The sequence below is a fragment of the Scyliorhinus torazame genome, chromosome 5 (assembly GCF_047496885.1).
Source record: "Scyliorhinus torazame isolate Kashiwa2021f chromosome 5, sScyTor2.1, whole genome shotgun sequence".
NCBI lineage: Eukaryota > Metazoa > Chordata > Chondrichthyes > Carcharhiniformes > Scyliorhinidae > Scyliorhinus > Scyliorhinus torazame.
The window spans coordinates 256303247-256328045 of NC_092711.1; the positions used below are offsets into that span (position 1 = coordinate 256303247).

General features: G+C 54.2%; 1 protein-coding gene across 3 annotated transcripts in view; it reads left to right on the plus strand.

Moving 5' to 3' along the window:
• The window catches only part of LOC140421064 (uncharacterized), a 96322-nt gene that overhangs the window by 53345 nt on the left and 18178 nt on the right, over positions 1–24799 (plus strand). For all 3 annotated transcript variants that reach the window (XM_072505396.1, XM_072505397.1, XM_072505398.1), the window contains exon 3: positions 7009–7140. In XM_072505396.1, coding sequence (XP_072361497.1) covers positions 7009–7140 — 132 coding nt within the window. The remainder of the gene's footprint in view (positions 1–7008; positions 7141–24799) is intronic.

Below are 24799 nucleotides of genomic sequence, written 5' to 3' on the forward strand. Positions count from 1 at the left end.
GAGTAGACTGGGACTGTACTCGTTGGAATTTAGAAAGATGAGGGGGGGATCTTATAGAATGATGACTCTTGTCATTTTCGTGCCCTATTTGTACTGCAAATCAACTTCTGCTGGATTGAGACCAATTTAATATTGTGCCAGATCTAGTCTGTTCATAGATTTGCACACTTCAAGGTTGTCCCTCTCTGGCCGCCCCTTGACATTAAAGGAAGGTTCCTTTCAAACCAAGGATGTAAAAGTTGCACTATGCCAGTGAGTTCAGAATTCTGCCAGTCCACAGCCAGAAGAAAATGCTAGGTTCGATATAAGCAAGTTGTACTGTTGGCAGCAATTTGTGACCAAGTTAAAAGGAAATGGAAGCCTCAATGATAATGGCAGCCATTTCCTTTGCCACTGGTTGTGCTTTGCTTATACAGAAGATAAATTTGTCTTTCTCCCCATACGACCTCCCCAACAGCTCATAGCTATTTCAAGGCGGCAGGGCAGCACGGTAGCATAGTAGGGCAACACGGTAGCACAGTAGTGCAGTGGTTAGCACAGTTGCTTAACAGCTCCAGGGTCCCAGGTTCCTTTGCCGGCTTGGGTCACTGTCTGTGTGGAGTCTGCACATTCTCACTGTGCGTGGGCTTCCTCCAGGTGCACCGGTTTCCTCCTGTGGTAGTCACCACTAGCTGTATTATATGTATTAAGATAAGACACATATAATAGAGGTACATGGGTAAATCCCTGCCTGCTGGCTCCGCCCAGTAGGCGGTGTATAAATGTGTGTGCTCGCCGGTGCTGCAGCCAGTCTGGTAGCAGCTACAGGAGGCACAACATCTTTGCTCAATAAAGCCTCGATTATTAAACTACTCTCGTCTTTGTGGTAATTGATAGTGCATCAATTTATTGAGCAATGATTTTTAAAACGTTGGATCTTCGCATCAAGCCTGATCGCCTGCAGCTGAGCCCTCAAGCAGCCAATGCTACGTCTACTTTTGACCACTGGCTAGCCTGCTTCGAAAATTACCAAGCAGCTAGCGAACTCGTTAACAGTGGCCTCCCGTAACGTTCAATCGTACGCCCCCGACCGCACGGCACCCTCATGGGCATCGTGGGCCCCACTAGCTACCGACTCCAGCTCACCGCAAGCCTGCGCCGCGTGGCAGCCAGCCAACTCCGGGGGGCCCAAATGCTATTTTTTATGGGCAGAACAAACACCCCCGGCAGTGCTGCCCGGCGCGGAGCGCAACCTGCAATGGATGCGAAAAGAAGGGACACTTTGTTTCTGTGTGCCAGGCCCGGTCGGCCGCCACTGTTTCTGGGCCCAGCGTTCCTACACCCCAACGTGCGACCCGGGGCGCCGCCATTTTCCGCCTCGCAAGCCACGTGCGACCCGTGGGCGCCGCCATCTTCTTCCCCACAGGCCACGTGCGGCCTGTGGGCTCCGCATCTTTAATGCCGCCCGTCATGTGTGCCCCGTGGGCGCTGCCATCTTCGGCGCCAATTTGGACTCTGCTTCAGGACCCCTGCTCGTCTGGAAGCTCGTCTGGAAGCTCGTCTGGCCATTCATCGCCTGCCTCTACCTCCACCACCGCTGACCAGCCCAGGGCCTCCCAGCATCTGCCGCAGATCGCCTCGATCACCCTGGACCAGTCACGGCCCCGCAACCTCGCGACCGCAACAACAACGGTGAAAATCGATGGGCACAAGACGTCCTGCCTTTTTGACTCCGGGAGCACAGAGAGCTTCATCCACCCTACGATGGTAAGGCGATGCTCCCTCACAGTACACCCCGTTACCCAGAAAATCTCCCTGGCCTCCAGATCCCATTCCGTGGAAATCTGGTGGTACTGCATAGTGACCCTCACCGTCCAAGGCGTAGAGTTTGGGAACTTCCGGCTCTACGTCCTCCCCCACCTCTGTGCTGCCCTGTTACTTGGCCTAGACTTCCAGTGCCACCTCCAAAGCTTAACCTTAAAATTCGGCGGACCCCAACCCCCCCTCACCGTATGCGGCCTCACGACCCTTAATGTCGATCCACCTTCCTTGTTTGCGAACCTCACCCCGGATTGCAAACCCGTTGCCACCAGGAGCAGAAGGCACAGTGCCCAGGACAGGGCCTTCATCAGGTCGGAGGTCCAACGGCTCCTGCGGGAAGGCAACGTTGAGGCCAGCAACAGCCCCTGGATAGCCCAAGTGGTAGTAGTAAAGACTGAGGAGAAGCACAGGATGGTCATTGACTACAGTCAGACCATCAATCAGTACACGCAGCTCGACGCGTACCCCCTCCGACGCATGGTCAATCAGATTGCACAGTATCGGGTCTTTTCCACAGTGGATCTGATGTCCGCCTACCATCAGCTCCCCATCCGCCCGGAGGACCACCAATACACTGTGTTCAAAGCAGTTGGCCGCCTCTATCACTTCCTTAGGGTTCCCTTCGGCATCACTAATGGGGTCTCGGTCTTCCAACGTGAGATGGACTGAATGGTTGACCGGTACGGACTGCGGCCACCTTCCCGTGCCTAGACAACGTCACCATCTGCGGCCACGATCAACAGGACCACGACGCTAACCTTCTAAAATTTCTCCAGACCGCCAAGCTCCTTAATCTTACGTACAATAAGGAAAAGTGCGTGTTCCGCACCAACCGCTTAGCCATCCTTGGCTATGTCGTGGCAAATGGAGTTCTAGGGCCCGACCCTGACCGCATGCATCCCTCATGGAACTCCCCCTCCCCCACTGCCCCAAGGCCCTGAAACGATGCCTGTGGTTTTTCTCCTACTATGCCCAGTGGGTCCCTAACTATGCGGACAAGTCCCGCCCACTCATTCAGTCAACAATTTTTCCCCTGATGGCTGAGGCCCACCAGGCCTTCAGCCGCATCAAGGCAGACATCGCCAAGGCCACGATGCACGCGGTTGACGAGTCCCTCCCCTTCCAAGTCGAGAGCGATGCATCGGACGTAGCTCTGGCCGCCACCCTCAACCAGGCGGGCAGGCCCTTGGCCTTCTTTTCCCGCACCCTCCATGCCTCTGAAATTCGGCACTCCTCTGTCGAAAAGGAGGCCCAGGCCATTATGGAAGCTGTGCGGCATTGAAGGCATTACCTGGCCGGCAGGAGATTCACTCTCCTCACTGACCAATGGTCGGTTGCCTTTATGTTTAACAATACGCAGCGGGGTAAGATCAAAGACGATAAGATCTTGAGGTGGGGGATCGAGCTCTCCACCTATAATTACGAGATTTTGTATCGCCCCGGGAAGCTCAACGAGCCCCTGACACCCTATCCTGCGGTACATGTGCCAGCGCACAAGTGGACCGACTCCGAGCTCTCCACGATAGCCTCTGCCACCTGGTGGTCACCTGGTTCTTCCATTTCATCAAGGCCCACAACCTGACTTACTCCATTGAGGAGGTCAGGACTGTCACCAGAGACTGCCAGGTCTGCGCGGAGTGCAAGCCGCACTTCTCCCGGCCAGATCGAGCGCAACTGGTGAAGGCCTCCCGCCACTTTGAGCGCCTCAGCATGGACTTCAAAGGGCCCCTCCCCTCCACCTACCGCAACACGTACTTTCTGAATGTGGTCGATGAGTACTCCCGGTTCCCTTTCCCTATCCCATGCCCCGATATGACTTCTGCCACGGTCATTAAAGCCCTCCACAGCATCTTCACGTCGGGTTTCCCCATCTGTGTCCAGAGCGACCGGGGTTCCTCCTTTATGAGCAATGAGCTGCGTCAGTTCCTGCTCAGCAAGGGCATTGCCTTGAGCAGGACGACCAGCAACAACCCCCGGGGAAACGGGCAGGTGGAGAGGGAGAACGGGACGGTCTGGAAGGCCGTCCTGCTGGCCCTGCGTCTAAAAATCTCCCGGTCTCCCGCTGGCAGGAGGTTCTCCCCGATGCGCTCCACTCCATCCGATCGCTCCTCTGCACCGCGACTAACGAAACCCCCCCATGAACGTCTCTTTTACTTCCCCAGGAAGTCCACCTCCGGGGTCTTGCTCCCAACATGGCTGACTGTTCCTGGACCCGTCCTCCTTCGCAAGCATGTGCGGACCCATAAGTCGGACCCTTTGGTCGAAAGGGTCCACCTCTTACACGTGAACCCGCAGTACGCCTACATGGCACACCCCGACGGGCGCCAGGACACAGTCTCCCTCCGGGACCTGGCACCCGCTGGATCCCCACCCACGGCCCCTGACACGACACCCCCCCCACCCTCCCCTCGGGTTGCCTCATTCACCCCTGCGCCACTCCCCCTCCCCCCAGCGAACCTCACCGCAGCCCCCGCCTCAGGAGGATCCGTCCTCCCACTGGTTCCACTCAGGGATGACGAAGACGAGGACAACACGCTCCCGGAGTCACAGGTGACCAAGTCGGCGCCCACATCACCACCAGGACTGAGGCGATCGCAGAGGAGGATCAAGGCCTCCAACAGACTGAACTTGTAAAAATATTTTCCCACCACCCCCGCTGGACTCTTTTCTTAACAGGGGCTGAATATGGTAGTCACCATTAGCTGTACTATATGTATTACGGTAAGACACATATACCAGAGGTACATGGGTAAATCCCTGCCTGCTGGCTCCGCCCAGTAGGCAGCGTATAAATGTGTGCGCTCGCCGGTGCTGCAGCCATTCTGGTTCCAGCTACAGGAGGCACAACATCTTTGCTCAATAAAGCCTCGATTATTCCACTACTCTCGTCTTTGTGCTAATTGATAGTGCATCTCCCACAGTCCAAAGATGTGCACGTTAGGTGGATTGGCTGTGCTAAATTGCCCTTAGTGTCCATAAAAGGTTAGGTGGGGTTACAGGGATAGGGTGGATGTGTGGGGATAGGGTGGAGGTATGGGCTTAGGTAGGATATTCTTTCCAAGGGCCACTGGAGACTCGATGTATGGCCTCCTTCAGCACTGTAACTTCTATGATTCTAAAAGCTTCAAAGGCACACTTCAGCAATCGCTTTACACCATTCTATCTGATTTGTCAGTTGCTTGATCCAGTGTGTTAAACTTTCACATTTGATGACATATCTGTCAGTAGACGTACGAAACCTTGGTACCTGACATTCATGCAATGGGTATTTTAATTGGATGTGAAATCCAAGGACACCTACTTCAAAACTGGGAAGATTACTACAATCAAAAGTGATAGGAAGACAAAACTTACGGTCCAGAAATGTTTGTCCAGCAAGTGTCAGCCTTTGCTCAGTGCTAGCACTCGCCTCGGAGTCAGTAGTCGTGGGTTCAAGTTCCAGAAAAGCATTTAAGTACATAATCTAAGCTGACACTTCAGAGTCTTGGCAGGGAAATACTGTACTATTAACAGTACTGTCTTTCAGCTGTGATTTCAACCAAAGCTCCACCTGACGTGTAATCACAGAATGATTACGGTGCAGATGGAGACCATTTGGCGAATCCTGTTTGCACTGGCTCTCCAAATGAGCATCATGACTTTGTGCCATTTCCCTGTACCAGTGCACATTGTTTCTTTTCTTTTAGAAAATATTTTATTGAGGCATTTGTAATTTTAACATTTTAAACAACAGAGATCCAACACACACAAAAACCCCACAATAACATACCCAACTCCTCCCAGCCCTAAACTCAATCTACCCATACATTAGATTCCCTGCCCTTATCCCCCCCTCCTGCTGACTCCTTGCAGAAGTCGATGAACGGCTGCCACCTCCGAGCGAACCCCTGTAATGAACCCCTTAAGGCGAGCTTAATTTTCTCTAGCTTAAGAAACCCTGCCATGTCACTGACCCAAGCCCCCGGCTTTGGAGGCCCGGGTCCCTCCATCCCAGCAAAATCCATCTCCGGGACACCAGGGAGGCAAAGGCCAAAAGTCGGCCTCCCCCCCTTGGCTCCCGGATCTTCCGACACTCCAAATATTGCCATCTCTGGAGTCAGAGTCACCCTCCAAAAATCCCTGCCAAAATCCCCTCAGCCTTGAACACGCCCAGTAAATGTGTACATGGTTCACCGGACTTCCCCCACACCGCTCACACCTGTCCTCCACCTCCTCAAAAAACTACTCATCCGGGCCACAGTCATATGAGCCCTGTGGACCACCTTGAACTGGATCAGGGTAAACCTGGCACACAATGAGGATGCATTGACTCTCCTCTGCACATTGTTTCTATTCAGGAACTCATCTAATGTCCTCTTGAATGCCACAATTAAACCTGCCTCTACCACACTTCCAGGTGGTGCATTCCAGACCTGATCCACTCACGGTGTGACATTTGTTTCCTTACATCACATTTGTTTCTTTTACCAATCACTTCAAATCTGTGCCTTCTCGTTCTTGATCCTTTTACGAGCGTGAACAATTTCTCTGTCTGCCCCCTGTGGTGATATGCCTGTAAACAGTATTGTACATAGTTGATGGTGCAACCTCCAACCAGCAGGTGGCGGTACATATCCACCATGCTGTCTCGAGACAGTGGTCACGTGACAGGGCACTCAAATATAAGCCAGGGCAGATCCGATGATCCTGAGAAGATTGTAAGACGTACATGAGGACAGCCGTGCATAGGGGTAGTTCCAGGGGAGTCTAAAGAAACTGCATGATAACTTGCCCTGTATCTGATTGTTATCTTATCACGTGTGCATTAATAAAATCTTGGTTTGGACAAGTCATCAGCATTTCTGCAGATTCCTTGCTAGACAACGAACACTGAACACAACACCCCTCCCCTCATGATTTTGACTGTTATGCATCCAACAGTATATCAGTAACTAAACTTCAAAAGTACCTCATTGGCTAAAAAGCCCTTTAGGATGCTCTGAGGTCAGAAAATTATCATCCGATCTTTCAGTTGTAAAATGGTAAAGTTACAGTTAAATGAAGTACATTTTAAGGGAAAGTGCTTTTCAGCTTTGTCAACCACATTTCTGATCCAGTCTTTCACTCCAAAGCCTGGGGCCTAACTGGGATTTCATAATTAGAATTCTCTGCAATTTCTTTGATACACAGATGGTATTACTCTGACTTTCTTCATGCTTTCTCATCTAGGAAGTGACTTCCACCTACCCTGAACTCCATGAGCTGTTGGAATCTATCCAACTCCATCACCTAAAAGAAGATGATGTAATTTTAATCAAAGGGTTACAGCAGCATTCTGAAGAGACAACAGATGGTTTACAGGTAAATTGTAAAGCTCGCAAAATTAGCTCATCAGAAGGCCTGTCTCCTTGCATCAATTCTTTGTTAAAGGAGAGGATTTTAATGCTTCTTGAGATGGTGATCGTCTTAATTGGGAACTGGGACACTTTTCCAATTTGTAAGCCCTCTTATTAGCAAGCATTGCCAGATCAGTAATATCTCTGATTACATGCAGAGATTTAAAGGCCGGGATGTTCCCTTCTGGGGACTAAGTCCCCAGGCTGGCAGGAGAATCGGTGCCAACCACTCCGGCGTCAACAGCCTCCGAAAGTAAGCAATTCTCCGAATTTTCAGGGGCTAGGTGGACACCGGAGGGGTTGGCACCGCTCCAGTTGGCGGCGAAGGGCCGGCGTGATCTCGCGCATGCGCGGACCGGCCAGCGTAATTCCGCGCATGCGCGGGGGTTCTCTTCTCCGCACCGGCCCCCGGGCAATATTGCGGAGCCCTACAGGGGCCCACTTCATCTATCCCCATGGTCCTTCTGAATAAAATCAATGACTTGGTGCTAAATACAGTACAGCTTTTTGCTGTATTTTAATTAGCAACTGAGATAAGATTGTCCAAATCTCATTTTGGATGTGGCTGGAACAGAGAGGCTTTAATCCTGTCATGAGGCCTGTGCCGGAATTGAAGGTAGCTCACAAGGTTAATGAAGGGCACAGACCACCTCAATCCTGCAATTTAAGGGCTGGTTTAGCACACTGGGCTAAATAGCTGGCTTGCAATGCAGAACAATGCCAGCAGCGCGGGTTCAATTCCCATACCGGCCTCCCCGAACAGGCGTCGGAATGTGGCGACTAGGGTCTTTTAACAGTAACTTAATTGAAGCCTACTTGTGACTATAAGCGATTATTATTAATTTATTATTATAATTTTCAGCACCTCTTTGCAGATTTTAAATTCTTTCAAGTTGACTAAACTGCTGTTGGAATTTGGGGGTGTCAAACACAATAAACCGCTTCATTCCCATGTTCTGAAAGAATTAAAATGACTCCTAGTGGTGACAGTGGTTATATGGTTATATTTTACTCAGTATGGCTTGGCACATATGGCTGAGCATCGGTATCAAAGCACAACAACATTACTATCGCACTCGGGATAGACGTGTGATGTGCACGTAACAATGTCAAATGACTGTGCCCCAGGCATCATCAAACTGGTCAATTTGACGCATGCACATGTGATTGTTGCGCATGCCCATCTTTTTATAAAGGTCTGTCTGCGGGATGGTCCAAACATCCTCTGGCCTAATACTGTACCCTTTCAGCCTAGGGAATCCCTTCTTATCTTTCCATAGGCTTTGATGTGTAAACAATCCAGCTTGACCCATCCAAATTCCTCCGCTATTGTCTGAATGGCCCACTTACAAATGTCCTCCTGCCCTGCCAGATCAGGTCAGAGTCTCAGGATCTCTGACTTCTTACGCTCAGTCTCCTATATGCTTTTATCCATTCCAAAGCCAAGTTAACTGATGCACTATAAATTACGATGAGACGAGAGTAGAGAGTAATCGAGGCTTTATTACACAGAGATGTGTGGTCTCCTACAGCTGCTGCCGAAATGGCTGTAGTTCGGAGAGCACACACATTTATACTCTGCCTACTGTGCGGAGCCAGCAGGCAGGGATGTACCCGTGCCTGTAGTACAAGGGCCTTACCGTAATACCCTCGTATGCAGTGCAGTATATACAATATAATACAACAATAGTGACTACCATATTCACCCCTTGTTAAAAATTAGTCCAGCGGGAGTGGTGGAAAATTATTTACATACAGGTTGTCATTAAAATTTCAGAGAAGGGCTTCCGGTTGCGGCTATGCCTGGGTAGGTCGCACGTTCGACAGCTCCCGCCATGAACGGACTTTTGGGCCCTTTTAAGGAGCCCCAGCGGCATTTGGGACGACGATTCCCGGTGTGGGAAGGCAGCAGTGAGGTTCCCCCAGCACTGTATGGAATGGACCAGGTGCGGAACGGTCAAAAAAGCGGCACTGGAAAAGAGAGGAGAGCGGGTGCGGAAAAGCAAGATGGCAGTGGGTGGAGACCAGGCAGCGTGGGCTCAGTGGTCTCGGGAACAGCAGGAGTTTCTGAAAAGCTGCTTTGCGGAGTTGAAGGCGGAGATGTTGGCCCCTATGAAGGTGTTGATTGAGAGGCTGGTGGAGACCCAGAGGGCGCAGGGGACAGCGATTAAGGAGGTGCAGCAGAAAGCCTCTGATAACGAGGATGAGATCCTGGGCCTGGCGGTGAAAGTGGAGGCACACAAGGCGGTGCACAAAAAGTTTGAGGACCTGGAAAACAGGTCGAGGTGGAAGAATCTGTGGATTCTGGGTCTCCCTGAAGGATGCCGGGGCGTACGTGGCTACGATGCTGGGCACACTGATGGGCGCGGGAGACTTCCCGAGGCCCCTGGAGCTGGATGGGGCTCACAGAGTCCTGGCAAGGAGGCCGAGGGCGAATGAGCCGCCGAGGGCTGTGGTGGTGAGGTTTCACCGTTTCACCGACAGGGAGTGTGTCCTGAGGTGGGCGAAGAAGGAACGGAGTAGCAGGTGGGAGAATACCGAAATCCTCATCTATCAGGACTGGAGTGCAGAGCTGGCCAAGAAGAGGGCAGGATTCAACCAGGCCAAGGCGGTTCTCCATCGAAAGGGGGTGAAGTTTGGGCTGTTGCAGCCAGCGCGGCTGTGGGTCACGCATCACGACCAGCACCACTATTTTGATACGCCGGACGATGCATGGACATTTATCCAAAATGAAAAGCTTGACTCAAATTAGTAGTTGGCGGCAGGTTATGGGGATGCTGGGGAGTGGGAAGGGACGATTTGATTTGATGTGTGTGTTTTCTGGGTATGTGTATTGATTTGGGAGGGGCTGTTCCCCGCATCTGAAGGGGGGAGTGGGGGCCGGAGGCCCTGGGCCTTTGGGGATTGGGGAGAGGCTGCCGGAGAAAGAAGCTGCGCCACAGGAGGCGGGGCCGGCCCAGGCAGGGAACGTGGGCTTTTTCCTGCGCAAAATGGGGGGGAGGGGGGGGGGGCGACACGGGGGGCGGTACCGGACGGGAGCTCGCAATGGTTTGTAGGGTGAGTGGGGAGTGGGGGGGGGGGGGGGACTTTGAGGGGGAATTCAATTGGGGGATCGTCGCCAGAGACGGGAGCGGCCGGGGTCAGCAGGAGTCAGCTGACTTACGGGAGTGCAATGAGGCGAGCAGGGGGGCTAAGCAATTGCCTGGCCGGGGGAGGGGGGGTTGTGGGGGGGGATCTGGGTTGCTGCTGTACTGACTGAGGGGGAACTGGAGGTAGGAGGGAGAGTCGGGGCGGGGAGCCCCCGTCTGGGGGGCTGGAGAGTGCGGGAGGTGTGGACACGTGGCTGGCCGAAGAAAGGAGATGGCTAGTCGGTGGGGGGTGGGGGGCAGGTGGTCCCCCGATCCGGCTGATCACGTGGAACGTGAGAGTCCTGAATGGGCCGGTAAGAAGGCCCGGGTGTTTGCGCACTTAAAGGGACTGAAGGCAGACGTCGCTATGTTGCAGGAGACGCACCTGAAGGTGGCGGGTCAGATCAGGCTGAGGAAGGGATGGGTGGGGCAGGTCTTTCACTCTGGGCTGGATGCGAAGAACAGGGAGGTCGCAATCCTGGTGAGCAAGTGGGTGACTTTCGAGGCTGTGAGTATTGTGGCGGATAAAGGGGGCCGTTATGTGATGGTGAATGGTAGGCTGCAGGGGGCCCGGGTGGTGCTGGTGAATGTGTATGCCCCGAATTGGGACGATGCAGGGTTCACGAAGCGCATGTTGAGCCAGATCCCGGATCTGGAGGCAGGGAACCTGATAATGGTGGGGGGGACTTCAATACGGTTCTGGACACGGCACTGGATCGATCTAGGTCAAGGTCTGGCAGGAGGCCAGCTGCGGCCAAGATTCTGAGGTGGTTTATGGATCAGATGGGGGGAGTGGACCCGTGGAGGTTTGCCAAGCCAGCGGCGAGAGAGTTCTCCTTTTCCCATGTGCACAAGGCCTATTCACGGATAGACTTCTTCGTGGTGAGTAAGGCGTTGATCCCAAGAGTGGAGGGGATGGAGTACTCGGCCTTAGCGATTTCGGACCACGCCCTGCACTGGGTGGAGCTGGAGTTGGGGGAGGGGAGGGGCCCGCACCCGCTGTGGCGCATGGATGGGACTGCTGGCGGATGAGGGGGGTCTGTGGGCGGGTCCGAGGGTGCATTCAAAGGTACATAGAGACCAATGATAATGGGGAGGTACCGGTGAGTGTGGTCTAGGAGGCGCTGAAGGCAGTGGTCAGGGGAGAGCTAATCTCAATCAGAGCTCACAGGGAGAAGAGGGAGAGGATGGAGAGAGAGAGAGAGAGAGATTGGTGGGGGAGATACTGAGGATGGATAGGAGATACGTGGAATCCCCTGAAGAGGGGCTGCTGAAGGAGCGCCGGAGCCTCCAAACGGAGTTTGATTTGCTGACTACAGGGAAAGCTGAGGCCCAGTGGAGGAAGGTGCAGGGGGCTGCGTACGAGTATGGGGAGAAGGCGAGCCGGGTGCTGGCACATCAGCTACGTAGGAAGGAGGCGGCTAGGGAAATTGGAGGAATCAGGGACAGAGGGGGAAACACGGTGCGGAGTCCAGCCAAAATAAATATCTACGGGAACCTGTACAAGTCAGAACCCCGGAGGGGGGGAGAGTGGATGCAACGGTTCCTGGTCCAATTGAGGTTCCCGAGGGTGGAGGAGGGACAGGTCGAAGGTTTGGGGGCCCTGATCGGGATGGAGCAGCTGGTTAAGGGGTTGGGGAGCATGCAGGCGGGCAAGGCCCCGGGGCCGGATGGGTTCCTGGTCGAGTTCTATAGGAAGTTTGTGGAACTGTTGGGTCCGTTGCTGGTGAGAACCTTCAATGAGGCGGAGAAAGAAGGGATCCGTCCCCCGACGATGTCTCGGGCACTGATCTCGCTTATCCTCAAGCAGGACAAGGACCCGCTGCAGTGTGGCTGGTATAGGCCGATTTTGCTCCTTAATGTGGATGCTAAGTTGCTGGCGAAGGTCCTGGCCACTAGGATTGAGGATTGTGTCCCGGGAGTGATACACCAGGACCAGACGGGGTTTGTGAAGGGCAGGCAATTGAATGCAAATGTGCGGAGGCTCCTGAATGTGATCATGATGCCCTCGGAGCGGGGGGGGGGAGGCAGAAGTGGTGGCGGCAATGGATGCGGAGAAGGCCTTTGATCAGATGGAGTGGGAGTACCTGTGGGAAGTGCTGAGTAGGTTTGGGTTCGGGGAGGGGTTCATAGGGTGGGTCAAATTGTTGTACCAGGCCCTGGTGGCGAGCGTATCGACAAATCGCCTGAGGTCAGAGTACTTCAGACTGTACCGTGGGACGAGACAGGGGTGCCCCCTGTCCCCCCTGCTGTTTGCCCTGGCAATTGAGCTGCTGGCCATGGCACTAAGGGAGTCTAGAAACTGGAGGGGGTTGGTCCGTGGAGGGGAGGAGGATCGGGTCTCATTATATGCGGATAACCTGCTTTTGTACATCGCGGATCCAGTGGAGGGGATGGTGGAGGTCATGCAGACCCTCAGGGAGTTTGGAGACTTCTCGGGATACAAGCTCAATGTTGGGAAGAGCGAGCTCTTTGTGGTGCATGCGAGGGGTCAGGAGAAGAGGCTGGAGGAGCTGCTGCTCAAGAGGGTGGAGAGGAGTTTCCGTATTTGGGTATCCAGGTGGCCAAGAGCCCTGCATAACCTCAACTTGGCGCAGTTGGTGGACCAGATGGAGGAGGACTGATGCACGATCAATTGCACAAAGACTAAAGTTGGTACAACTGTGGCTTTATTACAGTCAGATGCGTGGCCTCCTGCTGCAGCTGGCGAAATGGCAGGGCACTGGAGGTCATGCATATTTATACAGTTCTCCATGGGCGGAGCCAGCCGGCAGGGGCTACCGGCGAACCTGTAGTGCAGGTCCTACCTTACATCTCCTATTACAGTGGTTCACCACATTTACCCCCTGTTAAAAATGAGTCCGGCGGGGGTGACGTGAAACTATATACAATTAGTGCGATTATGTAGGAAAAAAAGAAAAAGTCCATGTTGACGGTCCGGAGTCCGTCAAAGGTTCAGCCGGTCCGGTGCTTTGGTGCTTTGTTGGGAGCGGCTTAACGGTGGCGGCGAAGTTGGTGCTGGCAGCGGTGGAGGTGGCGCCAATGGCGGTGCTGATGCTGGCCAGACATCGGGGAACTCCGGGAGCGTGCCGAAGTCCTCTTCATCCTCTTGTGCGGAAAAGGAGGGTGGGGGGTGGTCTGGTGGGGTCAATATTGGCGGTGCGGTGGGAGGGGGGGCGCATGGGTGGGGGTGTGTTGGGGTGGAACCTGATGGTGCCAGGTCCTTAGTGAGACAGTATCTTGGCAGCCGTCGGGGAACTCAACGTAGGCATATTGAGGGTTGGCGTGCAGCAGGTGAACCCTGTCCACCAAGAGATCCGCCTTGTGGAGTCGGACGTGCCTACGGAGAAGGACCGGTCCTGGAGCAGCGAGCCAAGTCGGGAGCGACACCCCGGATGTGGACTTCCTGGAGAAGGTAAAAACACGTTCGTGGGGTGTGTTATTAGTGGCGGTGCACAATAGTGATCGGATGGAATGCAGAGCGTCAGAGAGGACCTCCAGCAAGCGAGAGGCTGGGAGGTTCCTGGACCGTTGGGCCAGCTGGACGGCCCTCCAAGCCGTCCCATTCTCCCATTCTACTTGCCCGTTTCCCCGGTGGTTGTAGCTGGTTGTCCTGCTGGAGGCTATGTCCGTGCTGAGCAGGAACTGACGCAGCTCATGGCTCATGAATGAGGATCCCCTGTCACTGTGGAAGTAGACGGGGAAACCGAACAGAGCGAAGATGGTGCTGAGGGCCTTGATGATGGTGGCAGATGTCATATCGGGGCATGGGATGGCAAAGGGGAATCTGGAGTACTCATTGACCACACTGGGAATGTACGTGTTGCGGTCGGTGGAGGGGAGGGGCCCTTTGAAATCCACGCTGAGGCGTTCAAAGGGGCGGGAAGCCTTCACCAGGCGTGTACGGTCTGGCCGGTAGAAGTGCGGCTTGCACTCTGCACAGACTTGGCAGTCCCTGGTGACTGTCCTTAATTCCTCGATGGAGTAGGGCAGATTGCGAGCTTTAACCAGATGGTACAATCGAGAGACCCTTGGGTGACAAAGGCTGTCGTGTAGGGTCCGGAGTTGGTCCACTTGTGCGCTGGCACATGTACCTCGGGAGAGGGCATCTAGGGGCTTGTTGAGTTTACCAGGGCGATACAAGATCTTGTAATTGTAGGTGGAGAGCTCGATTCTCCACCGCAAGATTTTATCATTTTTGATCTTGCCCCGCTGTGTGTTATTGAACATGAAGGCTACCGACTGTTGGTCCGTAAGGAGAGTGAATCTTTTACCGGCCAGGTAATGCCTCCAATGCCGCACAACTTCTACGATGGCTTTGGCCTCCTTTTCGACGGAGGAGTGCTGAATTTCCGAGGCATGAAGGGTGCGGGAAAAGAATGCCACGGGTCTCCCTGCCTGGTTTAGAGTGGCGGCAAGGGCGATGTCTGAAGCGTCGCTTTCTACTTGGAAAGGCAGTGACTCGTCCATTGCGCGCATCGCGGCCTTGGCGATGTGTGCTCTGATGCGGGCGAAAGGGTGTTGTGCCTCGGCCGCGAGGGGGAATTGGGTGGACTGAATGAGTGGGCGGGTCTTGTCCGCATAGTTCGGGACCCACTGAGCATAGTAGGAAAAGAACCCCAGGCAGCGTTTGAGGGCCTTGGGGCAGTGGGGGAGGGGAAGCTCCATGAGGGGGCGCATGCGGTCAGGGTCGGGTCCGAGAAGTCCGTTTTGGACTACATAGCCGAGAATGGCTAACCGGGTCGTGCTGAACACACACTTCTCTTTGTTATAGGTCAGGTTGGAAGAGTGGCAGTGCGGAGGAATTTATCGAGGTTGGCATCGTGGTCCTGCTGGTCATGGCCGCAGATGGTGACATTATCTAAGTACGGAAAAGTGGCCCGCAAACCGTACTGGTCGACCACTCGGTCCATCTCCCTTTGGAAGACCGAGACCCCATTTGTGACGCCGAAAGGGACCCGAAGGAAGTGGTAGACGCGACCGTCCACCTCGAAGGCCGTGGATGTCCGGTCCGACTTCCGGATGGGGAGCTGGTGGTAGGCGGATTTCAGGTCAATTGTTGAGAAGACCCGGTACTGCACAATCTGATTGACCATATCAGATATGCGTGGGAGTGGGTACACGTCGAGCTGCGTGCACCGATTGATGGTCTGGCTGTAGTCCACGACCATCCTGTGTTTCTCCCCAGTTTTAACCACTACCACTTGGGCTCTCCAGGGACTGTTGCTGGCCTCGATAATACCCTCCTTAAGCAGCCGCTGGACTTCGAACCTGGTGAAGGTCATGTCCTGGGTGCTGTACCGTCTGCTCCTGGTGGCAACGGGCTTGCAATCCGCAGTTAGATTGGCAAAAAGGGAGTGGGGACCGACCTTGAGGGTCACGAGGCCGCAAACGGTAAGGGGGGGTATGGGCCCGCCGAAATTGAGGGTGAGGCTCTGGAAGTTGCACTGGAGGTCCAGGCCCAACAGGAGAGCAGCGCAGAGATTAGGAAGGACAGAGAGGCGGAAGTTACTAAATTCTACGCCCTGGACCGTGAGGGTGACTGTACAGAAGCCTCGGATCAGGACGGAGTGGGACCCAATCCTTTGATTGGCAGGGTGGGCCGCGAGGGAGTAGCGCCTCACCGTATCTGGGTGAACGAAGCTTTTGATGCTCCCGGAGTCCAGCAGGCACGAGGTCGCGTGGCCATTGATTTTCACCGTCGTCGACGCAGTGGCCAGGTTTTGCGGGCGAGGTTGGTCCAGCGATATCGAAATGAGCTGCGGGTAGCCGTCGGATGCTTCGGGTGGCGAACATGTGCGGTTCCGATGTCGGGATGTCCAGAGACCCTGTGGGGGACAAGATGGCGGCGCCCATTGCGGAGTCGGGACAAGATGGCGGCGCCCATTGGTCGCACATGGTCCCGGGAGGAGAAGATGGCGGCTCCCATTGTGCGTCTGGCGTGGGGGAGGGTGCGATAGCGGGCACGATCGCAGCGACTACGTGGGCCTAGCACACAGCCGCGAAGTGGCCCTTTTTACTGCAGGCTTTACAAACTGCAGTGCGGGCCGGGCAGTATTGGCGGGGGTGCTTCTACTGACCGCAGAAGTAGCAGCGGGGACCCCCGGGGTGCGCGGATCGGCGTGCGGCACAGGGGTATTGGGAAGGCAGGGCCCCGGCTGAGGAGGTCGGCGGTGGGATCCAGGAGGGGTAGGAAGGAGTAGAAGGGTGGGCAGCGCGGCGGGAGGGGTACGATTGCACGTTACGGGATGCGACCGTCATGGAGAGCGGCAAGATTTTCGTCTACGCCAGTTTGAGCGTGGCCCCTTCCAGTAATCTTTCTTGGATGCGGTCTGATGCAATCCCCGGCACGAAAACATTGCGCATGAGGAGATTCGCGTGTTCGGCGGCCGTAATGGCCTGACAGTCACAGTCCCGGACGAGTGGAATTAGGGCCCGCCAGTAGTCTTCGATGGACTCACCAGGTAGTTGCGAGGGGGTGACGAGTACATGCTTGGCGAAGAGCGTGTTCGCCTTCTGCGCGTAGTGTTCCTTAAGGAGTTCCATTGCTTTTGTGTAATTCGTGGCGTCTTGGATCAACGGAAACACGCTGGAGCTCAGTCTGGAGTACAGGGCGTTTATCTTCTGAGCTTCCGTTGGCTCGGGGTCTTGATGTAGGCCTCAAAACATGCTAGCCAGTGAGTAAAGTCTTTTCTGGCGTTGGGCGCGTGCGGGTCCAGCTGCAGGCGATCGGGCTTAATTAGGATATCCATTCTGTGGAAATCTGACTGTAATAAATTGATGCACGATCAATTGCACAAAGACTAAAGTTGGGTACAACTGTGGCTTTATTACAGTCAGATGCATGGCCTCCTGCTGCAGCTGGCAAAATGGCAGGGCACTGGAGGTCATGCATATTTATACAGTTCCTAGTGGACGGAACCAGCTGGCAGGGGCTATCGGCGAACCTGTAGTGCAGGTCCTACCTTATATCCCCTAATACAGCGGTTCACCACAAGGACTTTAAGTGATGGGACATGTTGCCACTCTCCCTGGCGGGCAGGGTGCAGTCTGTTAAGGTGACGTTCCTCCCTAGGTTCTTGTTCGTGTTCCAGTGCCTGCCTATTCTCATCCCTGAGGACTTTTTCAAGTGAGTGAGCAAGAGCATTATGGGATTTGTATGGGCAAGTAAGACCCCGAGGGTCAAGAGACTGTTCTTGGAGCGCGGGGGGGGGGGGGGGGGGGCTGGCGCTGCCGAATTTGTTGTAGCTATTACTGGGCAGCTAATGTGGCTATGATTCGGAAATGGGTAATGGAGGGAGATGGGGCGGCGTGGAAAAGACTAGAGGCGGCGTCATGTGTAGGTACTAGCCTGGGGGCACTGGTGACGGCACTGTTGCCGCTACCGCCGATGCGGCACCACGAGCCCGGTGGTGGCGGCGACATTGAGGATCTGGGAGCAGTGGAGACGGCACAGGGGGGAGGTGGGGGCCTCAATATGGTCCCTGATACGGAACAACCATAGGTTTGCACCGGGCAGGATGGATGGCAGATTCTAAGTTGGCACCGGGCGGGAATTAAAAGGATGGGAGACTTATTCATTGATGGGACTTTTGCCAGTCTGAGGGCACTGGAGGAGAAATTTGGGTTCCCCCGGGAAATGCCTTCAGGTATATGCAGGTTAGGGCGTTTGTGAGGAGGCAGGTAGGGAATTCCCGCTGCTGCCTGCCTGGAGAATCCAGGACAGGGTGATTTCGGGTGTGTGGGTCGGAGAGAGTAAGGTCTCGGCGATATACCAGGAGCTGCAGGAGGCGGAGGAAGCCTCGGTGGAGGAGATGAAGGGCAAGTGGCAGGAGGAGCTGGGTGAGGAGCTGGATGAGGGCCTGTGGGCTGACGCCCTGGGCAGGGTTAATTCCTCCTCGTCTTGTGCCAGGCTCAGCCTGATCCAGCTTAAAGTGGTGCACAGGGTACATATGACAGGGGCGAGGATGTGTAGGTTTTTTGGAGTAGAGGACAGGTGTGTGAGGTGTTCGGGGAGCCCAGCAAACCACGCCCATATGTTCTGGGCGTGCCGGCGCTTGCGGGGTTTTGGAGGGGCTTCGCAAAGGCTATGTCCAAGGTCTTGGATACTCGGGTAAAACCGAGCTGGGGTGGATAGCAATATTTGGGGTGTCAGACGAGCCGGGAGTACAGGAGCCGAAAGAGGCCGGAGTTCTGGCCTTTGCCTCTTTGGTAGCCCGGAGAAGAATCTTACTAATGTGGAGGGACGCGAAGCCCCCAAGTGTGGAGGCTTGGGTCAATGACATGGTGGGGTTTCTCAGGTTGGAGAAGATAAAGTTTGCCTTGCGAAGGTCTGTGCAGGGGTTCTCCAGGTGGTGGCAACCGTTCCTTGACTTTCTCGCGGAACATTAGATGGAGATCAGCAGCAACCCGAGGGGGGCGGGTTTTCTTGTTTTGGTTTATGTAAAGGGCGTTTGCCCCATTTTGTTCTTAATTTGTTAAATCGTTTAAGGGTTAGAGGATTAAGTTGCGTATTGCCTTTTTATTTTTTTATTTTGTATATTTTCTTTCCTCTTTGGAGTGTTTTGTAAAAATTATTGAAAAACTTTGAATAAACATATTTAAAAAAAAAATAAAAAAATTTCAGAGGTTACAAATGTAGACGGTCGGGCGCCGTGATCCGTCGTTGAGAGTGCCACAGTGTTGGTGGTGAGTCAGCCGTCGGCTCGGTCGTCGGTGACTCCGGGAGCGTGTCAACATCCTCTTCATCCCCGGGTGGGACCAAGGGGAGGACGTATTGTCCTGGAGCAGGGGCTGAGGTGGGGTGCACTGGGGGAGGGGAGGGTGTGGGGACCCAGCTGGTGCCAGGTCCCTGAGGGAGACTGTGTCTTGGCGGCCGTCGGGGTACGCTACGTAGGAGTACTGCGGGTTTGCGTGGAGTAGCTGTACCCTCTCAACCAATGGGTCCGCCTTGTGGAGCCGCACGTGCATGCGGAGGAGAACGGGTTCTGGAGCTGCCAGCCACGTTGGGAGCGAAACCTCGGAGGTGGACTTCCTGGGGAAGGCAAAGAGACGTTCATGGGGGGTTTCGTTAGTCCACATGCACAGGGGCGACCAAATGGAGTGAAGTGCTTCGGGGAGGACCGCCTGCCAGCGGGAGGCCGGGAGATTTCTGGACCATAGAGCCAGATGGATGGCCTTCCAGACCGTCCCATTCTCCCACTCCACCTGCCCGTTTCCCCGGGGGTTGTAGCTGGTCGTCCTGCTCGAGGCAATGCCCCTGTTGAGCTCATAAATGAGGATACCCGGTCGCTGTGGACGTAGGCGGGGAAACCGAACAGAGTGAAGATGGTGTTGAAGGCTTTGATGACGGTGGCAGACGTCATATCGGGGCATGGGATGGCGAAGGGGAATCTGGCATTTTCGTCGACCACGTTGAGAAAATACGTTTTGCGGTCGGTGGAGGGGAGGGGCCCTTTGAAGTCTACGCTGAGGCATTCAAAGGGGCGGGGGAGGCCTTCACCAGGCCAACACGGTCTGGCCGGTAGAAGTGCAGTTTACACTCCGCGCAGACCTGGCAGTCTCTGGTGACAGCCCTGACTTCCTCAATTGAGTAGGGCAGATTGCGGGCCTTAATGAAGTGATAAAAGCGGGTGGCCTCTGGGTGACAGAGATCGTCGTGCAGGGTCCGGAGTCGGTCCACTTGTGCGCTGGCACATGTACCTCGGGACAGGGCATCGGGGGGGCTTGTTGAGCTTACCGGGGCGATACAAAATCTCGTAATTAAAGGTGGAGAGCTGGATCCTCCACCGCAAGATCTTATCATTTTTGATCTTACCCCGCTGTGTGTTAAACATGAAGGCAACCGACCGTTGGTCTGTGAGGAGAGTGATGCATGATCGATTGCACAGAGACGAGAGTTGAATACAACTGAGGCTTTATTACTCTAAGATGTGTGGCCTCCTACAGCAGCTGGCGAAATGGCTGCTGTATCGGGAGCACACATATTTATACTCTACCTACTGGGCGAAGCCAGCAGGCAGGGACTACCCCCGTACCTGTAGTACAGGGCCTTACCACACATCTAATATATACAACAGTGGTGATTACCACAGAGAGTGAAACTCCTGCCAGCCACGTAATGCCTACAGTGCCGCACAGCTTCAACGATAGCTTGGGCCTCCTTTTCGACAGAGGAGTGCCGAATTTCGGAGGTATGGAGGGTGCGGGAAAAGAATGCCACGGGCCTGCCTGTTGGTTGAGGCTGGCGGCCAGAGCGATGCCTGATGCATCGCTCTCGACTTGGAAGGGGAGCGTCTCATCGACCGCATGCAAGGCCTTGGTGATGTCGGCCTTGATATGGTTGAAGGCCTGTTGAGCCTCTGCCGTCAGTGGGAAACCGGTGGAGTGGATGAGTGGGCAGGCCTTGTCCGCATAGTTAGGGACCCACTGGGCGTAGTACGAAAAGAACCCCAGGCATCGTTTGAGGGCCTTGGGGCAGTGAGGAAGGGGGAGATCCATGAGGGGGCGCATGCCGATTACTCTCTACTCTCGTCTCGTCGTAATTGATAGTGCATCAATTTATTACACAGAGATATGTGGCCTCCTACAGCTGCTGCCGAAATGGCTGCAGTTCGGAGAGCACACACATTTATACTCCGCCTACTGGGCGGAGCCAGCAGTCAGGGATCTACCCCCGTACCTGTAGTACAGGGGCCTTATCGTAATACCCTCGAATGCAGTGCAGTATATACAATATAATACAACAGTGGTGACTACCACATTAACTAAAGTAGAAAAGGCACAGTGACTTTGGTACTTGGCTTGCTTTGGCTCTAACTGTACCTGGGTCTGGCTTTCTGCAAGGATAGTTACCTTTCAACTATCATGCAGCAGCCTGTCTGTTTTCATGCTCAACCGGATTTCTACTGAAGTTTACCTGTCGAAACCTTTGGATTCAAATATACTTGGGCCAGGATTCTCCTATCTCGTACGCCCCGCCACACTGCAGTGGGACCGGTGAAACCCACTGGTGTGAATGGACAAAGAATTCCGTCCTTGGTCAATGAAGGCCCAAAGCACAATTCTCCATCAAGTCAACTCTCAGCCGCTTTTACCCTGGGCATATCACAGGCAGGATGAACAATATAGTTCAGTGGAAGCATAATTATTACACCGTCAGTTCAGTGTTAGGTTTCGTTACTTAGCAAGACATCGGAATTTCCCACCATGCTTACACTGTAGCAAGTGACTGGGATACGGGACATGCTTTGTGCTTTCAATTTTTCACTTGCTTATAAACTGAGCCCTGATTTTCAGGGTATATCCGGAGCATGTGTCTAGTCTTACGACCAAAACATTGACGCCGCCCCGAACCTTTCCTCCGCCCAGTGGGGGGCTGGCAGCCACTCCTTGTATAACCCGGGGCGTTCCCGACAGAAATGGCCGGAGAATTGTCGGCTCAGTGGCCGTGCATGCACACGGCAGCGACCTGCAGTGGTCACGCTGTACAACATGCCGCAAGCCGCGTGCGGACCTGGATTGCCAGATAGTGCCCCCCGTAACAGCCCTCGCCCCCCCCGCACCACCCCCCACCAATCCCCCCTACCCCTGCCGAAGCCCCCCCCCCGGCCAGTGGAACGGCTCCCCCCCCTCGAATTGTGGAGGCTCTGGACACAGTCCACAGCCGCCATGTGAGGTTGACGAAACCTCAGACCACAAGTGATCCACGCTGTCGGGGAGTTGGCCCGTCGGGGCGGAGTATTGGGGGAGGGCCTTCAGGTGACGTCCTGAGGACGTCACAATGGCGTGCGGTGTACTCACCGATGACACCGTTTTGGAGCGAGCAGCGCAGCCGAAGACAGGCGCCACCCCTGATTTCGGAGTCAAAAAGAAATCGCCGCCTAATCGCGGAATGTGACTTCGGCATCGGCAATCGGAGAATCCCACCCTTAGTGTAGCCACATAGGAGGTATAATGCAGAGCAAAGCTCCCTGAATTCTCCCTTAACAGTGTGCCTTACTCAAAACGTTGAAACATTTTGTCCGATACGCGATCCCTTCTTCATCTAAACCTACAGTGCTTCTGAATGATATAAGAAAAGACAGCCAAGAAGCAAGATTAGGACAGTAAGAAAGAGTGTGAAAGAAAATTCTCAAACTCTCAGGGATATTAGAAAAGCTCTCATTGGCAATTAGTAATAGGGTTGGTCACTGTAGGAGTACGGCCACTAAAGAGTGAAGGAGGTAAGCTTATAGTGGAATGTGGGAGAATAGTAGAAATACTAAATATTGTTTCGGATTCACTGAAGAGGTAAAAACTGAGATCATGTATTCAAATTACTAGACGTTATTATTCGAAGAGGTGCGAATAAGGTTACTCAAACTTTACTCGGGCACAGATCTGTGATAATCATTGGTTTGCACCGGGGGTGTGGGGGTGGGGGGGGCTGGATGCGAGGTTTATGGGATGACGGCAGGCAGGGAGCAAGCGATTTGTGGACCTGTTCGTAGGAGGAAGCTTTGCAAACTTAGAGGACCTGGAGGGAGAGTATGAGCTGCCCAGGGCGTATGGTTTCAGGGACTTGCAGGTCCTGGATCTTGTGAGGAGGGAGGCGCCGTCCTTTCCTGGGTTGCCGCCCTTGGGGCTGCAAGATAAGATGTTGTTGAGAGAGGGGATAGGGGAGGGGAAGGTGTCCGAAGTCTACAAGGAGCTGATGGATTGGGAGGGGGCCCCGGTGGCGGACATTAAGCAGAAGTGGAAGGAGAAGCTGGGTGGGGGGGGGGGGGGGGGTGGAGGCTGGAAAGTGGGAGGAAGCCCTGCGGAGGGTGAATGCATCCTCTTTGTGTGCGAGTCTAAGCCTCAATCAGTTTAAAGTAATTCACAGGATGCATATGACGTCTGCGCGGCTGAGCAGGTTCTTTGAGGGAGTAGAGGATAGGTGTGGGCGATATACAGGGAGGCCTGCGAATCATGTCCCCATGATTTGGGCTTGCCCAAAGCTAAAGGGGTTCTGACAGGGGTTTGCGGATGCAATGTTCGAGGTAGCGATATTTGGGGTGTCAGACTCCAGGGGGGTGAGAGAGGCCGATATCTTGGCCTTTGCCCCTCTTATAGCCCGGAGACAGATTTTGCTTGGATGGAGGGACTCTGAGCTGCCGAAAGCGGGTGTGTGGGTGAGCGAGCTGGCTGAATTCCTTTTTTTAAATAAACATTTTATTGAGCTATTTTTGGTATAGTGACAACAACAAAATAAACAATATACATGAAACCATAAACATAGTGCAAAAGCCATTTACCTCTCGTACAGGTCCCACCCTTATTGACCCCCTACTCTAATCTAAACGATCCCCTCCCCCCCGTCGTCTGCTGACGTTTAATTTCCCGCAAAGAAGTCGACGAACGGTTGCCACCTCCGGGCGAACCCTAACAGTGACCCTCTCAATGCGAACCTGATTTTCTCCAAACAGAGAAAGCTAGCCATGTCCGATAGCCAGGTCTCCGACTTCGGGGGCTTTGAGTCCCTCCAAGCTAATAGTATCCATCTCCGGGCTACCAGGGAATCAAAGGCCAGAACGTTTGCCTTTCTCCTCCTGGATTCCCGGGTCTTCTGACACCCCGAAAATCACCACCTCTGGACTCAGCGCCATCCTTGTTTTTAACAACGTGGACATGACGTCCGCAAACCCCTGCCAAAATCCCTTAAGATTTGGACATCAACAGAGTGATCACGGGCTTCGTCTGGGCGGGCAAGAACCTGCGAGTAAGGAAAGTAATGCTTGAGCGGAGTCGGGGCAAGGCAGGCTGGCGCTGCCAAATTTTAGTAACTATTACTGGACGGTGAATATAGCCATGATCAGGAAGTGGGTGGTGGGGGAAGGGTCGGCATGGGCGCCAGTCTGTTGGTAACTGCGCTTCTGCCGTTCCCGGTGGCATGGTACTCCACCATTCCAGTGGTGGTGGCAGCCCTGAGAGTTTGGGGCCAGTAGAGGCGGCATGTGGGAGCAGTGGGAGCATCGGTCTCGGCCCCAATCTGTGATAATCACTGGTTTGCCCTGGGGAATATGGACGGGGGTTCCGGTTATGGCGGAGAGCGGAGATTGAGAGGATGGGGGATATGTTCATGGAGGGGAGCTTTCTGAGTATGAGGGCGCTGGAGGAGAAATTTGGGTTGGCGAGGGGAAACAAATTCAGGTATCTGCAGGTGCGGGACTTCCTTCGGAAACAGGTGTCAACCTTCCCGCTCCTACCGCTAAGGGGGATTCAGGACAGGGTAGTTTCCAGATGGTGGGTAGGAAAAGGGAGCATCTCGGACATTTATAAGGAGCTTATGGGGTTGGAGGAGACGCAGACCGAGGAGCTGAAGCGCAAGTGGGAGGAGGAGCTGGGAGGTGAGAGAGAGGATGGTCCATGGGCAGATGCATTGAGTAGAGTCAACGCGTCTCAACACTTCAACACCCCCTCCCCCCCCCCCCTCCGTTTTACAATTCAAGTCCGGTAGAAAAACGTGGGAAAGGT